This window comes from Pseudorasbora parva, chromosome 13 (genome assembly GCF_024679245.1).
Source record: "Pseudorasbora parva isolate DD20220531a chromosome 13, ASM2467924v1, whole genome shotgun sequence".
In the NCBI taxonomy this organism is placed as follows: Eukaryota; Metazoa; Chordata; class Actinopteri; order Cypriniformes; family Gobionidae; genus Pseudorasbora; species Pseudorasbora parva.
The window spans coordinates 5932547-5947512 of NC_090184.1; the positions used below are offsets into that span (position 1 = coordinate 5932547).

A 14966-nucleotide genomic window follows, 5' to 3' on the forward strand; every position below is an offset into this window, starting at 1 on the left:
CATGACCTCATAATGCTGGGTCACTTTACTCCATTTCTAACACTCAATTAGAGAGAACCTGACATCTTCACACACAGCACACAGTGACTCTTATTCACACACAATCAGCACTTTATATCACTCTTAGTTATGCACAAATCTTCACTGAACAAATTATAACTTTTGGATATCTCACCTGAACATGTAAATTCTGTCATTCCTAACATGTACGATTTTTCACAAAAGATTATATTTTTAAGAATAAAATGAAAGTCATTCTGACATTGGACTCAATTCTGATGATATTTTCACTGAACGGACAAAACATAAAACAATAATCTTTCATGTCCCTGTGTAATCTCATTGGGCCGCTGCACCCATGGTACGGCCGCAGGGTTCCTTCATTACGCAGGAATGGGAGTATAGTTCCCAGCCATATCGCTCTAGAAAATCACAACTTTTCATTAGTTAGTGCACGATGTAACTACAGAGGAGTCGAGTTTTAAATAACAAAAATATCAAAACTCTTTGGCCATTTTTTTAGTGAGATGCTAACGGTCTAATCAGATTCAATGATCTATGCTAAGCTATGCTAAAAGTGCTACCGCCAGAGCCGGAGATCGGCTGAATGGATTGGAAAACGGTAAAACTCAACTGTTTAACTCTTGGGGAGTTGGAAAATTAGGATTATTATTATTATTATTAAGTGGATTGTAATAAATGTATAATGACTATTCCATAACTACCATAAATCACAAACAATATCCAACTAAAATATAGTACAGTAATTTCCTTTGGTGGAAAACGGCTTCAGTAATGTTTGACTGCCACGCACGCAGCACCAGATATAGGGTTTAAATACTTTAGGAGTTGAAGTAAAGAACATTATTTTTCACCGGGGTAAATGCTGGTCATTTTGGGTGAACTATCCCTTCAAGTGTCTACAGTCTAAACAATGCTGAGTTAAAAACAACCCAAGTTGGGTTGAAAATGGACAGACCCAGCAATTTAGGCAAACATTTAAACCAGTCGCTGAGTTAAAAAAAAAAAAAAAAAAAACTTGCTGGGTTAGTCCATTTCCAACCCACCTTGGGTTGTTTTTAACCCAACTTGTATGATCCTGTTTTTGGGGTCACAAGTTTAATTTTAGGGATACAAACTTGCTGAAATACAGACCTTGAAGTTGCTTTGGGTAAAAGCATAATGTAATGTCAATTGGTGCTCTGGCTGATAAAGACGGCGTCCGGTGAGCCATGAAGTGGCCGCAACCAGCGGGGGAAGCATCAATGACATTTTCCTTTAAAATCACACTTGCATACTCTCACACCCACTTGCATTCAAACATACAAACAAGTGTACACACTCTCACATTTGATCTTTCCAGGATGTGGTGTGCTGTGCTGTGTGCACGGACGGGGTTTCCCTTCTCACCACTACAGCATTTCCGCCTCGGCCGCGTGTTTGTCTGATGGCGGAAGAAATTTTCATTTTAAATGAGCATTGTTGCGGATCTGCTTTAATTCTGCTATATGATTTAGATTGGCTGGAGGCTCATTTATTTATATAGAAAAATATCTCATGATCTTCATCTGGTTCTACAGAGATATCCCCAGGTGTAGTTTGCTTGATTTAAACCAAACCGCAATGAAAGATTCTCCAAATTCAGAACTTTAAACCATCTTGGACCCAGTTTGTTGGCGCTTTCTTCCAAATTGTCATTTCACATTTGCTTTTAGGAATGTGATTATTGCCGGAATTGGAGAAGTGATATTGTCATAGCAGCCGGAGTTACGTCTGGTATTTATCTGGTTGTCCTGCCAAAACGCTCTCTCTCATGTTGCCACCTCCAGCACTGTGACAGGCTGTGTGTTTTATTTAGAGATGAGACGCTCGCAGTGATTCACAGCCCACCAAGGCCCTGAGACACGTGCGGCATTGCAAGATTCTCCGTTAGACACGTTCGTTTATCATTTGTTATACTACATTGAAGCCTTTAGCAGGAGCAGCTCAGTCACATCAGAACTGGTGAAAATTACGGAGAATATTTAAAGGGACACGTGTTGTGAACATGATGCACCTGACACTGAGGTGAACTTTGAATGTTGAGACAAAGCATCAATATTATAGCGCTTAACACTTTTCTCTGAGCTGTTTCTTTATCGCAGGGGGAACCATAACACCTGGCACTCAGAATACTTTTTAAAATTAATTAAGTAATTGATTTATTTGTTTGTTTGTTTATTTATCACGGCAAATAGGAAACAAATAAATAATGCAAAAAAGTAACAAAAATAACAATAAGGTTTTTTAGTTAATTATTTATTTATGTTCAGAAAGAAGAAACAAATAAAAACAACAACAATAATAATAATAATAATAATAATTTATTTATTTTTATGTACAGCAAAACATTTTGATAAAAAAAATATCAATAATAATAATAATATTTTATTGATTTATCTATGTACAGCAACAAAAAATAACAATAATAATATTATTTTGTCGAATTATGTATGTACAGCGAAAAAAAAATAATAATAATAATAATAATTTATGTACACCAACAAATACAAAAATTAAAACAATAGCAATTATAATAATAATATTTTATTGATTTATGTACATCAACAAAAAATTGCAATAATTATAATATTTTATTGATTTATTTATGTACAACAACAAAGCAGCAAATAAAAACAACATAATTATTATTATTTTTTTAATTATTTAGTTATGTACAGCAACAGTAATAACAAACAATGTTTATTTATTTGTTTATTTGTTTATTTAAGCTAATTATGAAATTTTACATTTTAGGATACATTTATCATGTGGCACAAACTGTATATCTGAAAGATGCGATGAAAGAGTTGTCATCTCTCTTTCCCCTTGTGCTGATGTTCTTGTTGAATGTCATGTTGAGTGTGTTTGTCATGCGGGCCGTTGAGCGAGAGCAATGCGAGGCTTTGCTGCTGTTTTCTAGGTAACTGGGACCCGCAGGCATTTGTTCAGAGGTTTGGTCTGGCTGGCCCGGTGGCTTCCCTTCAGTTCCTCACCCAAAACCACAAGGACTAAAGAACACCTCCAACCTGCAGCTGAACTTTGACCTCTGGCCTACACTCTATGGCTTATGTTCTGATATTATATCCCATAATACTCTATTGCACATCATTACAGAGGAATATTAATCTAATAAAATATACTGTTGTTTGAATTGTAACTTGTAGAAATGTGTTCTGAAGTAGTGTCACTAATAAAACAACTTTGAATAAAAGCCATAGTTCATATCAATTTAAGATTCTGAATGTGAGCATGTCTATTAAAAGTTGCAAATATTAATGGGGAAACAGTCTGCTATCCTGCAAAGTATATGTCTCTCACTGTCCAGGTCTAAAGCCAAAGCCTAGTGTGCTGTCAGCTGCCTACTTAGGGAGCCGCCTTTTAAGGCATTGTAACAGTGGAGCCTCCTAAATGACTGATGTGTGACACTCCATAGACCCAGGTGTGCAGACATGTGTCCTTGAGTGCAACAGATTGTCACTGGTCTGCCGGAAGCTAGATATAGAGTTCAGACCTTTTCACTCTGTGTTATATTGCAGCCATTTGCTAAAATCATTTAAGTAAAAAAAAAAAAAAACTGAGAGAAAAACACAGAATTGTTGACTTTTTTCAGATTTATTAAAAAAGAAAAGCTGAAATATCACATGGTCCTAAGTATTCAGGCCCTTTGCTGTGACACTCAAATTTAACTCAGGTGCTGTCCATTTCTTCTGATCATCCTTGAGATGTTTCTACACCTTCATTTGAGTCCAGCTGTGTTTGATTATACTGATTGAACTTGATCAGGAAAGCCACACACCTGTCTATATAAGACCTTACAGCTCACAGTGTATGTCAGAGCGAATGAGAATCATGAGGTCAAAGGAGCTGCCTGAAAAGCTCAGAGACAGAATTGTGGCAAGGCACAGATCTGGACAAAGGTTACAAAAAAAATTCTGCTGCACTAAAGGTTCCTAAGAGCACAGTGGCCTCCATAATCCTTAAATGGAAGACGTTTGGGATGACCAGAACCCTTCCTAGAGCTGGCCGTCCAGCCAAACTGAGCTATCAGGGGAGAAGAGCCTTGGTGAGAGAGGTAAAGAAGAACCCAAAGATCACTGTGGCTGAGCTCCAGAGATGCAGTCGGGAGATGGGAGAAAGTTGTAGAAAGTCAACCATCACTTCAGCCCTCCACCAGTCGGGGCTTTATGGCAGAGTTCCCCGACGGAAGCCTCTCCTCAGTACAAGACACATGAAAGCCTGCTAAAGAGTTTGCTAAAAAAAAAAAACTGAAGGACTCTATGATGGTGAGAAATAATATTCTCTAGTCTGATGAGACCAAGATAGAACTTTTTGGCCTTAATTCTAAGCGGTATGTGTGGAGAAAAATATCACCTGTCCAATACAGTCCCAACAGTGAAGCATGGTGGTGGCAGCATCATGCTGTGGGGGTGTTTTTCAGCTGCAGGGACAAGATGACTGGTTGCAATCGAGGGAAAGATGAATTTGGCAAGTACAGGGATATCCTGGACGAAAACCTTCTCCAGAGTGCTCAAGACCTCAGACTGGGCCGAAGGTTCACCTTCCAACAAGACAATGACCCTAAGCACACAGCTAAAATAATGGAGGAGTGGCTTCACAACAACTCCTGACTGTTCTTGAATGGCCCAGCCAGAGCCCTGACTTAAACCCAATTGAGCATCTCTGAATACAAGCAAGCAAAGGGTCTGAATACTTAGGACCATGTGATATTTCAGTTTTTCTTTTTTAATAAATCTGCAAAATTTTCAACAATTCTGTGGTTTTGTCAATGTGGGGTGCTGTATGTACATTAATGTACAAAAAGAAATGAAACAGAGAATTTTGTTCTCCCATTCAATCACAGTTGCAGCTGCAGGATTCCAATAAATGCCTTTAAATAAACGGTTTGGTTTTATTTATTCTGTTTTAAATATTATATTGTTCTTTGATTATTATTTTGATTTTGATTTTTATATTATCAGTACTAAGCATGATAAATTGTTTAAAATGTGAGCAATAACACAGTCACAGTGTGATACGCTCACATAGCCATACACATGCTTTTTTTTTTTTTGGTCTTAAAGGATTAGTTAACTTTCCTGATAGTTTACTCGACCCCATCTCATCTAAGATGTTCATGTCTTTCTTTCTTAAGTCGAAAAGAAATTGTTTTTTGAGGAAAACATTCCAGGATTTTTCTCCATATAATGGACTTCAATGGGAACCAACGGTTGAAGGTCCGAGTCAATGCAGTTTCAGAGGAAGAGCTTCAGAGGCTCTGCACGATCCCAGACGAGGAATAGGCTCTTGTCTAGACAAACCATCGGCCATTTTCTAAAAAAAAAACAACATTTATATACTTTTACCCTAAATTGCTCTTCTTGCACTGCTCTGCCACATGCCAAGGATTGCACAATCACGTCGGAAAGGTCACGCGATATTGTCAAATTGTGTCCTCTAACATCACAAAGACGATAAAAAGCACTCACGAGTGCACACGCTCACACACCCATCATAGCCTGCCTGTTTCTCCCTGTAATGGACAGTATATTTCCCTGACTTTCTTACATAATCCACCCTCACTTGCAAACCGCCGTAGTTTTGCATTCCTGTTTTCTTGGCATTGAGAGCAGGCTCGAACTCTTCCAGACGGCTCAATACCGCACAGACCAGCAGTAATGCCGTTGGCGCTCTCTGGCCCGCTCTGAGGTCAGGCGTGCAGTGGAGGTTGCTCTGGGCTGCACATGATGACTTCATGCCAATGTGAAATATATGCGCAGAGGAAAAACAAAAGATGGACAGAAACAGAGGTGTGAAAGCAACTTCAGTACTGTCACACGTTAGAAAGAGTGTGTGGAAAGAGTCAAACTGGAGGCAGGAAGTACGTCAGGGGCAATAGAGGAAGTAAAGGGGGAGGGGGGGTGTTGAGGCCACAGCTCAGCCGGAAGCCACAATGGAACTACGACCAAAATACTCTCCGCATGTTACTTCAGGCCAGACAGAAGGGGCACAGGTTCACGACAAGCGCGCGTGTGTGTGTGTGTGTGTGTGTGTGTGTGTGTGTGTGTGTGTGTGTGTGTGTGTGTGTGTGTGTGTGTGTGTGTGTGTGTGTGTGTGTGTGTGTGTGTGTGTGTGTGTGTGTGTGTGTGTGTGTGTGTGTGTGTGTGTGTGTAATCTCTTTGTAAATGCACCTCTCAGTGTTGTTTCGGAGCAGCAGGTTTAGTCTCGCCTGAGTAACTTTTCTGTTATATTAAGCAAAGCATTTTCATAGAGAGCTATTTCTGAGTAGGCTTATGTAATAATTATAGACATGCAAAACAAAGGCAGGCGATTCCACAAAAACTACTTTAGATTTACACCAGACATATATTTTCATTAACAGCATTTTCAGTACTATAACATGCTATATATATATATAGATACAGGTCCAAAAAAAAATAGCATATTGTGATAAAGTTCATTATTTTCCATAATGTAATGATAAAAATTAAACTTTCATATATTTTAGATTCATTGCACACCAACTGGAATATTTCAGGTCTTTTATTGTTTTAATACTGATGATTTTGGCATACAGCTCATGAAAACCCCAAATTCCTGTCTCAAAAAATTAGCATATTTCATCCGACCAATAAAAGAAAAGTGTTTTTAATACAAAAAAAGTCAACTTTCAAATAATTATGTTCAGTTATGCACTCAATCCTTGGTCGGGAATCCTTTTGCAGAACTGACTGCTTCAGTGCGGCGTGGCATGGAGGCGATCAGCCTGTGGCACTGCTGAGGTGTTCTGGAGGCCCAGGATGCTTCGATAGCGGCCTTAAGCTCATCCAGAGTGTTGGGTCTTGCGTCTCTCAACTTTCTCTTCACAATATCCCACAGATTCTCTATGGGCTTCAGGTCAGGAGAGTTGGCAGGCCAATTGAGCACAGTAAGACCATGGTCAGTAAACCATTTACCAGTGGTTTGGGCACTGTGAGCAGGTGCCAGGTCGTGCTGAAAAACCAAATCTTCATCTCCATAAAGCTTTTCAGCAGATGGAAGCATGAAGTGCTCCAAAATCTCCTGATAGCTAGCTGCATTGACCCTGCCCTTGATAAAACACAGTGGACCAACACCAGCAGCTGACGTGGCACCCCAGACCATCACTGACTGTGGGTACTTGACACTGGACTTCAGGCATTTTGGCATTTCCTTCTCCCCAGTCTTCCTCAAGACTCTGGCACCTTGATTTCCGAATGACTCTCCAGACTCAGTCCACTGCTTCCGCAGGTCCCCCAAGGTCTGGAATCGGTCCTTCTCCACAATCTTCCTCAGGGTCCGCTCACCTCTTCTTGTTGTGCAGCGATTTTTGCCACACTTTTTCCTTCCCACAGACTTCCTACTGAGGTGCCTTGATACAGTATATTTTAAATATTTGTTGTAATGCATGTTTTGTGAATTAAGAATTGCATGTTACGCCTAAAACACACCCATCACTCATTAAGAGACGAGGGACAACACTTCTGGATCATGCGCCAGGTGCAGAGAAATCTCTCGTTTTTTCCGTCGTTAAACTAGCAAAAGTGGATTCAGACGCTAAAGTAAAAGTGCAGAGATGGAAGGAGCAACCAAAGAGGATATTGTTAAAAGGGCTAAATCTGGTCTTGGATTTTGCTAATTTTGCATTTGACAAAGACCAAAGTTTGGACTATGGAAGATTTGAGTCGAGTTTTGCAGTCCAACAAGTCAGTATTTAACAACCTATCATTGGTATGTTCGTTGGAGACAACTGAGTGTTTTAAATCATGTGTGGCGCTTTTACACATGGCAGGGGAAGTATAATATACTGGGGACGCATGTCTGCAGTGGGTGTTGGAGGATCTTCAAAGTTGCTGGCACTTTGAAAATAGACCAATACTTGGGAATCCTGCTAAACACAATGAAGCCAAGTATGGAGGAACTGTTTGACGAGCAAATGCGTATTTTCCGACATGATAACAATCCCAAACACGTATTCATGCTCAGCATTTTGAAGTCTTCAAGTGGTCTCCTCAGTCCCCTGATCTTAAATGGTTAGTTCACCCAAAAACCATAATTAGCCCATGATTTACTCTCCAAGTCCTCCTAGGTGTATGAGATTCTTCTTTCAGACGAATAAATTCGAGTTATATAAAAAAAATTCCTGGCTCTTCCAAGCTTTATAATGAAAGTGCCAAAAATGTGCATCCATCCATTATAAAAGTGCTCCTCTCGGTTCTGATAATTGTCTTACACAAACCCATCATTCACTTCAGAAGGCCTTTATTAACCCCCGGAGCCGTGTGGAGTATGTTTATAATGGATGGATGACCTTTTTTGGACCTCAGATTTTGGACTGCCATTATAAAGCTTGGAAGAACGAATGAATGTTTTAATATAACTTTGATTGTATTCGTGAACTATCCCTTTAATTGTTGTATTGCACATCATTATCCATCATTACAATGCACTGAAGAGCGGTATTGTGTGAAGTCACTAACAGCTTCAAAATGTCTATAGCACGTAATCCCTCTCCGCTTCACTCCTGGGTGTGGAAGGCTGGGTCACAAAAGCTCCTCTCTGGAAAAAACTATCAGCTTCAGTTGAACATTTCTGTCTCAGAGGACAGTTTGATATCAATACACCAGATGTCTGGAAAAAAGGGCCGGGATTTAAGAGAGGGTCTTTGATGTGGATATGATCAATGTTAGATAGTGGTTTAATTGACCAGGCAATAGTGTCTCATCTGACACACACACACGCTGTGGCACACTCTTCACATGCATTCATACTTTCACAGTCGGGCAGATCATTTATCTCACATCCTCCGAATATGAGTACCCCACACACGCACGCACGCACGCACACACGCGCACACACACACACACACACACACACACACACACACACACACACACACACACACACACACACACAGTGCAGGTCTTTGTGCTGGTTAAGCCAGTCTTTGGTGAGTCTCGCATGTCCCCTGCATGAACTCAGCACAGCATTGATCAGTTTGTCCTGTTTGCATTTGTTTATTTTCTCAGACTTCAGTGGTCTCTCCACACACACACACACACACACACACACACCCACACACACACACACAGAGCAACAACATGCTCAATTCCTCTAACTTCTAAAGAATCGGCAGCAGTGAAAGGTCAAAGATGTGCACTAGTCGAATAAGCAAATATTTCAGATGAATTTATATTTTTAAAGGTCAACAGGTAGTGAAAGTAGATCAGAGATGAGACAACACTTATTGTAGAGGTCAAAGGTCAGCTCATAAAGGTTAAAGGTTCTGGAAGTTATTACTTGAATATTACACATACTATGTCTCTACTTTTTGACAGATATCATAGGTAGGGGTTAAATTGGAGGGACAGTTAGGGCATTTAAAATCATCATGAAATCAAAACTGTTTTCTTTGGGTTTTTTAGTGGAATATTGCAGTATTAATTATAAATTATTTATCTTTATTATGTGCCCTCATAATCATTAATCATACATTTATTTTTTGTTTACTGGTGCGAGGGCGGGGCAACCTGTCACTCACGTGAGATCCACCGATAGCTTTGTTCACTGGTGCGCAGTCATATTGGAGCAGGAAGGGGCCGTCCCCAAACTGTTCCCACAAAGTTGGAAGCATATTGTCCAAAATGTCTTGGCATTAAAGCATTAAATTTCCTTTCACTGAACCAAACCCAACCCCTGAAAAAAAACAACCCCACACTATAATCCCCTCTCCACCAAACTTTACACTTAGCACAATGCAGTCTGTAGGTACCGTTCTCCTGGCAACCACCAAACCCAGACTCCTTCATGGGATTGCCAGACAGAGAAGCGTGATTGGTCACTCAGGAACACATCTGCGCTGCTCTAGATCCAGAGGCGGTGTGCTTTACTCCACTGCATCCCACGCTTTGCATTGCACTTGGTGATGTAAGGCTTGGATGAACTGCTTGGCCATGGAAACCCATTCCATGAAGCTCTCTACGCACCGCTCTTCAGCTAATCTGAAGGCCACATGAAGTTTGGAGGTCTGTAGCTATTGACTCTGAAAAAAGTTGGTGACTTCTGCACACTGTGAGCCTCAGCATGCGCTGACCCTGCGCTGTGATTTTCTCATTGCGACTCTCATAGAATACACCCGGCAGTGGCGGCAGTGGCTCAGTGGTTCATGTAGGTTGTCTACAAACCAGAAGGTTGGTGGTTCAATCCCCAGTTCCACCTGACCAAGTGTCCATGAGCAAGACACCTAACCCCAGCTGCTCCTGACGAGCTGGATGGAGCCTTACATGGCTGACATCGCCGTCGGTGTATGAATGGGTGAATGTGAGGCAAAATGTAAAGCGCTTTGGATAAAAGCGCTATATAAATGCAGTCCATTTACACCCCATTGACATGCTTTATACAAGCAACAGTTGGAGTTAAAAATCTTCATTTGTGCTCTACTGAAGAAACAAACACTCCTACATCTTGGATGCACTCGGAGTAAGCAGATAAACATCACACTTTCATTTTTAGGTGAACTATCTCTTTAATAAACTCTTTAAAGAATCTCTCTCTCATGACTGACATCACTGTTACTCTTATACGCACTCCACAAAAACACCATATAAATAATACTGTTATTTTTTTGAAAATGTTTTGTGTGATGGGGGCTCTAGGGGTAGGGTTAGTGTAAGAATATATACAGTTTGTACGGTATAAAAACCAGTAGGCCTATGCCAATGGAATGTCCCCTAAAACATGAAAACAATGTGTGTGGGCATGTTTTTGTGACATACGACACAAATGTGTATAATGGCATGGGTATGACATAGGTATTACAAGGAGAGGGTGTAATATGAGGACATCACACAGAAGGAGTTTTTTTTGAGAAAGTAAAATGCAGAATGTTTCCTGTGATGGGTAGGTTTAGGGGCAGTGTAAGGGGATAGAAAATACGGTGTGTGTATATTTCCAACAAGTCCATCTTTCTGTGCTCTCTGCAGTTCCAACCTATTACTTGCACATGAACACATACTCGATAAGCATCAGCATCAAATCAATCACCCAGCATCATAATGAATAAAGATTTCTAAAGATAATGTTGATGTACATTTAATATTTTTCCATCCTGTTCAATGTTTATCTTGTATTTTACACATGCCTGTACCATTGCTTTGCATGCTGTCCCATAAGCACCGTACAGAACACACCGTACTCTACCATCTGACAGTCCCCAAATAAGTGTTCCAGAATGTATATGAATAATCTTCCTATCAGCCCGGAGGAATAAGCCTCAGCTCTGGGACATAATGACAACGAGGAACAGCTACTGGAAATGCCCCTCGCGCAGCCTGGAAAGACACACAACTAATTTGATTACACACCCGTTGCGGCCTTGTGTTTTTCCGCCGCATATTGAAATTAGCGTGATCAAGATCTAGGATAAGCGAACGCTTCCCCGGAATCCCTACATGCAAAATGCATGAGGATAGTCCTTTCAGCCTGTAACCGTTCCATGGCCGAGCTCTTGTCAGTCACTCATTGTGCAGTGTGCTCGCTCATAATAGTAGCGGAAATAAAAACAAGAGGAGCTCGACAGGTGTTGAGCCGTTTTTCCAGTCTGGACTCCATGAAAAGGCTTCCCTTAGGAAAGTGCGCTGACAGAACGCAGTTTTCATATATAAAAGGGAATTCCCTTGTCTGTTTTGCATCCCTGAAAGAACAGTTGGGATCAGGCGCTGAGGAGGTAAGTGTGGGCAATGCCAGAATGATTTTCCACCAAAACAGATGCAACGGATGGGAACATTTCGAAATGTCAGAATTTATTTATAGGCTGTTTATTTGTTTTTAGTTGATCAGCGATTTGTCACCTGACTTCGAGATTCATTTCAGGAAGATGAAAAAATGATTTTCAGAGGCTTCTGTAAGTACAGCGTGATTATATTGTTGAGGTATAGCATCAGTTTTAATGAAGTGACACTCATGTTGATTATTGTGACTGTATGATCAGACTTCCCTTAAAGGACAAGCTCTGCTTATTCATGACGATGTACAGTATTTTTTGATTTCGTGATGTGCAGCAGACACTGTGATTTGATAATGAGTTTGCATATGTTTATTGTTTAAAAGCTCAATTTTTGATCTATAAACTTAGAAGTCATGTAAATTAATCAAATGTTAAACTTTTTTAATACACAGTTATGCCAAGTTCTAAAATGTTTTATTGTGCTTTTTGTTCTTCTCAAAACATAACCTTAGTTCTTATCCTTTGAATAAACTAGATTACGAATTAAAACAACCTTCAAATAATGCTGTGGACAGTGAGGGGCCTTGGAGTCGTAACGGTTGAGGACCAGCGGGTTAGGGTTATGTTTCCATGCTTCAGCCATATGAAAATCATTGTTTGTTATGTCCGTATTTGTTCTGCACTGCTGAATGAACTGACAGCCTCAGCATTGCTGCTGGTACACGTCATGGGTTCAGTCGGTGGAAATGGAGTGTTTACTTCCTCTATTTTGGTCTATAAAAAGTAATATTCAAATTACTAAGTCTCCATTCTCTTTTTCAGTGCTTGCTGCTACCATGCCACTTGAAGTGTGTATGTGTGTGTGTATTTCTTCATTTGGTAAGAATGATGGGGTTCTCATTTGCAAGTGACCACAAATAGAGAGACTTAATTTTAGCACAGAGAAAAACGTCCTTCAAGAATACCAAATCATAGCCACTTGATTTAATGTGACAGCACCAGATTCTTCAAGTGCACCTTAGGCTCTGTTTACATGTGTTAGGATCACGAGTGGATGATGCTACATACAGGTGTAAACAGAGTCTAAACCCTGGGCGCTATTAGAAGGGACAGCCATTTGCAGTCATGCCCGAAACCATAGTGGACGTTATCTAGTGCACTCATTCAATCCCATAATGCACCGCAAAAACGAGTGTACACCCGATGTACACTAAAATGATGTCCAAAATCTCTCACTTGTTTCCATTCACTCCTTCCAGTGAACTGTATTAGTGGACTAACGTGAATGAGGAAATGAGGTGTTTTCAGATCCAGCCCTTAAATAGCTGCTTCAGGTGTGTTTGATTAGGGTTAGAGCTCTACAGGTGTAAACAGGGTCTAAACACTTTAACTTCCAGAGGTAGATCGCATCGACCAGATCGCTTTCGTGTAGACACTCATGTGGGCGAATGTGTCCGAACAGACACAAAAGACCGCCTACTCTCCTCCTCCTGTCTTAATAGCATGCTACTCAGGTGGGATTTAAACTTTGAAGATGAAAAACGTACCCTCCCTCATTCCTGATTTCTAACACACACTCACAGCGTTCGGCTGGTCTTGGGTCTGTCAGAGCAGAAATGAAAGCTAATAATCTCCGTATGTTTTTCCATCGTCTCCGTCTTCATATGTAAATTGCTTGAGCTTATTTTGTCCATTAGATCAAAAGATCTGAAAAAACACACTCATTTACCCACCTATAGGCACACTCCTTGAAGAAATCAGGACAGAAGTGGTTGAAAGTGGACAAAAGAGATTAAAACACCAGGTGTAAACAGGAATGTGTCTCCCTTGTCTTCTTGTGATCCGATCGACCAAAACACATCTTAATAGCAGGTGTAAACAGGGCCAGATGCATTGTCAACATTCTTGGCTCATTCTTAACACATTCCCATCCTGATTGTTTCTGATCATATTCACATCCGGGATATAAAGTGGGAGTTGGGGGAGATCCCCTTAGAATCCCCCAATGACAGATTCACGGCGTCATTTTAGCAGCTCACCTACACACATTTTGCATCTCACCCATTGAGCAGAGCTTAGCCTTTGGAGTCCCCCTCGAGTGTGTGTCAGTCTCTGTGTTTATTTACTGTGGCCCCCAGAACACACAGCATGATTCAGACCCCCCTCCCACACACTCCATTTCTACTTCATTAGGCCATATCTGTCAGCTAATACTACTACACTGTTTATGTATGAATTGCCAAGACGGATAATTCCAGAGTTCAGAATGGAGTGTTGTTGATTTGGCAGCCGTGTGGTTGTTGGGATTACTGGGGATGTGATGAGGTTAATTGAGGGAGTTGTTCATTGGATGAATGCAGCCAATGACTTATCTTTATATGGATGCATATGCCACGAAAAGTAGACATTTAAAGGGATAGTTCACCCAAAAATGACAATTCTGTCATCTTTTACTCACCCTATAAGTGACTCCAAACCTGTATGAATATCTTTCTTCTGCTAAACACAATTTTCCCCTCGTACTATGGAGCCAATCAACCCATATTCTTCAAAATATCGTCTTTTGTGTTCAACAGAAGAAATTCATACAGGTTTGGAACAATGTGAGGGTCAGTAAATGACGACAGACTTTTCATTTTGGGGTGAGCTATCTCTTTAAGTCCTGCTTAAAGTATAAATGTCTTTCATAACATAATAAAAAATATCAAAAATGGCATTTACTTTAAATAAAAACACAAACATACTTTTCAAGTTTTTGAGGTTTTAAAGCCACAATATGTAACTTTTCTCTGCAAGAGTTGCTTATTGAAAACAAAGGCGTATCTTGATGTCGCAGAGCTTTTATTCTGCCACAGTCGAGCGCTTCTGCTTCTCCCGCTCACGTGTGTGTTGTAACGCAGCACTGTTTATCATTTTACACACATTTGAGTGTGTTAAAGTGATCACTCGGTGGCACTTGTTCACACTGCAGTGAGCGAGATCATATCAGGCATGGTAAAACATGGTACTCTGTGTGGTAAATCAAGAACACCACATTTAAACAATAAGACTGTGTTGAGCTGGAGAACAATGATAGTTTCTGTCCATCCATGATCTAATCAGGTGCTCACCGTCTAATAAAACTCATCAGATATTAAAGCAAGCGTCTTTGGCATTTCCATGGTTTCGACAAAATAAAATCGAG

General features: G+C 40.4%; 1 protein-coding gene across 2 annotated transcripts in view; it reads left to right on the top strand.

Moving 5' to 3' along the window:
- Window positions 1-12523, top strand: part of LOC137038456 (phosphatidylethanolamine-binding protein 4) — a 188439-nt gene extending 175916 nt beyond the window's left edge. Inside the window, exons 7-8 of one of the 2 annotated variants that reach the window (XM_067413032.1) lie at window positions 11888-11959; window positions 12318-12523. In XM_067413032.1, the coding sequence (XP_067269133.1) occupies window positions 11888-11910 (23 nt within the window). In that variant the 3' untranslated portion in view covers window positions 11911-11959; window positions 12318-12523. Of the gene's footprint in view, window positions 1-2962; window positions 3356-11887; window positions 11960-12317 lie in introns of those variants that run through there. The other variant, XM_067413031.1, reaches the window with a different exon arrangement.
- The last annotated feature ends 2443 nt before the right edge of the window (window positions 12524-14966 follow it).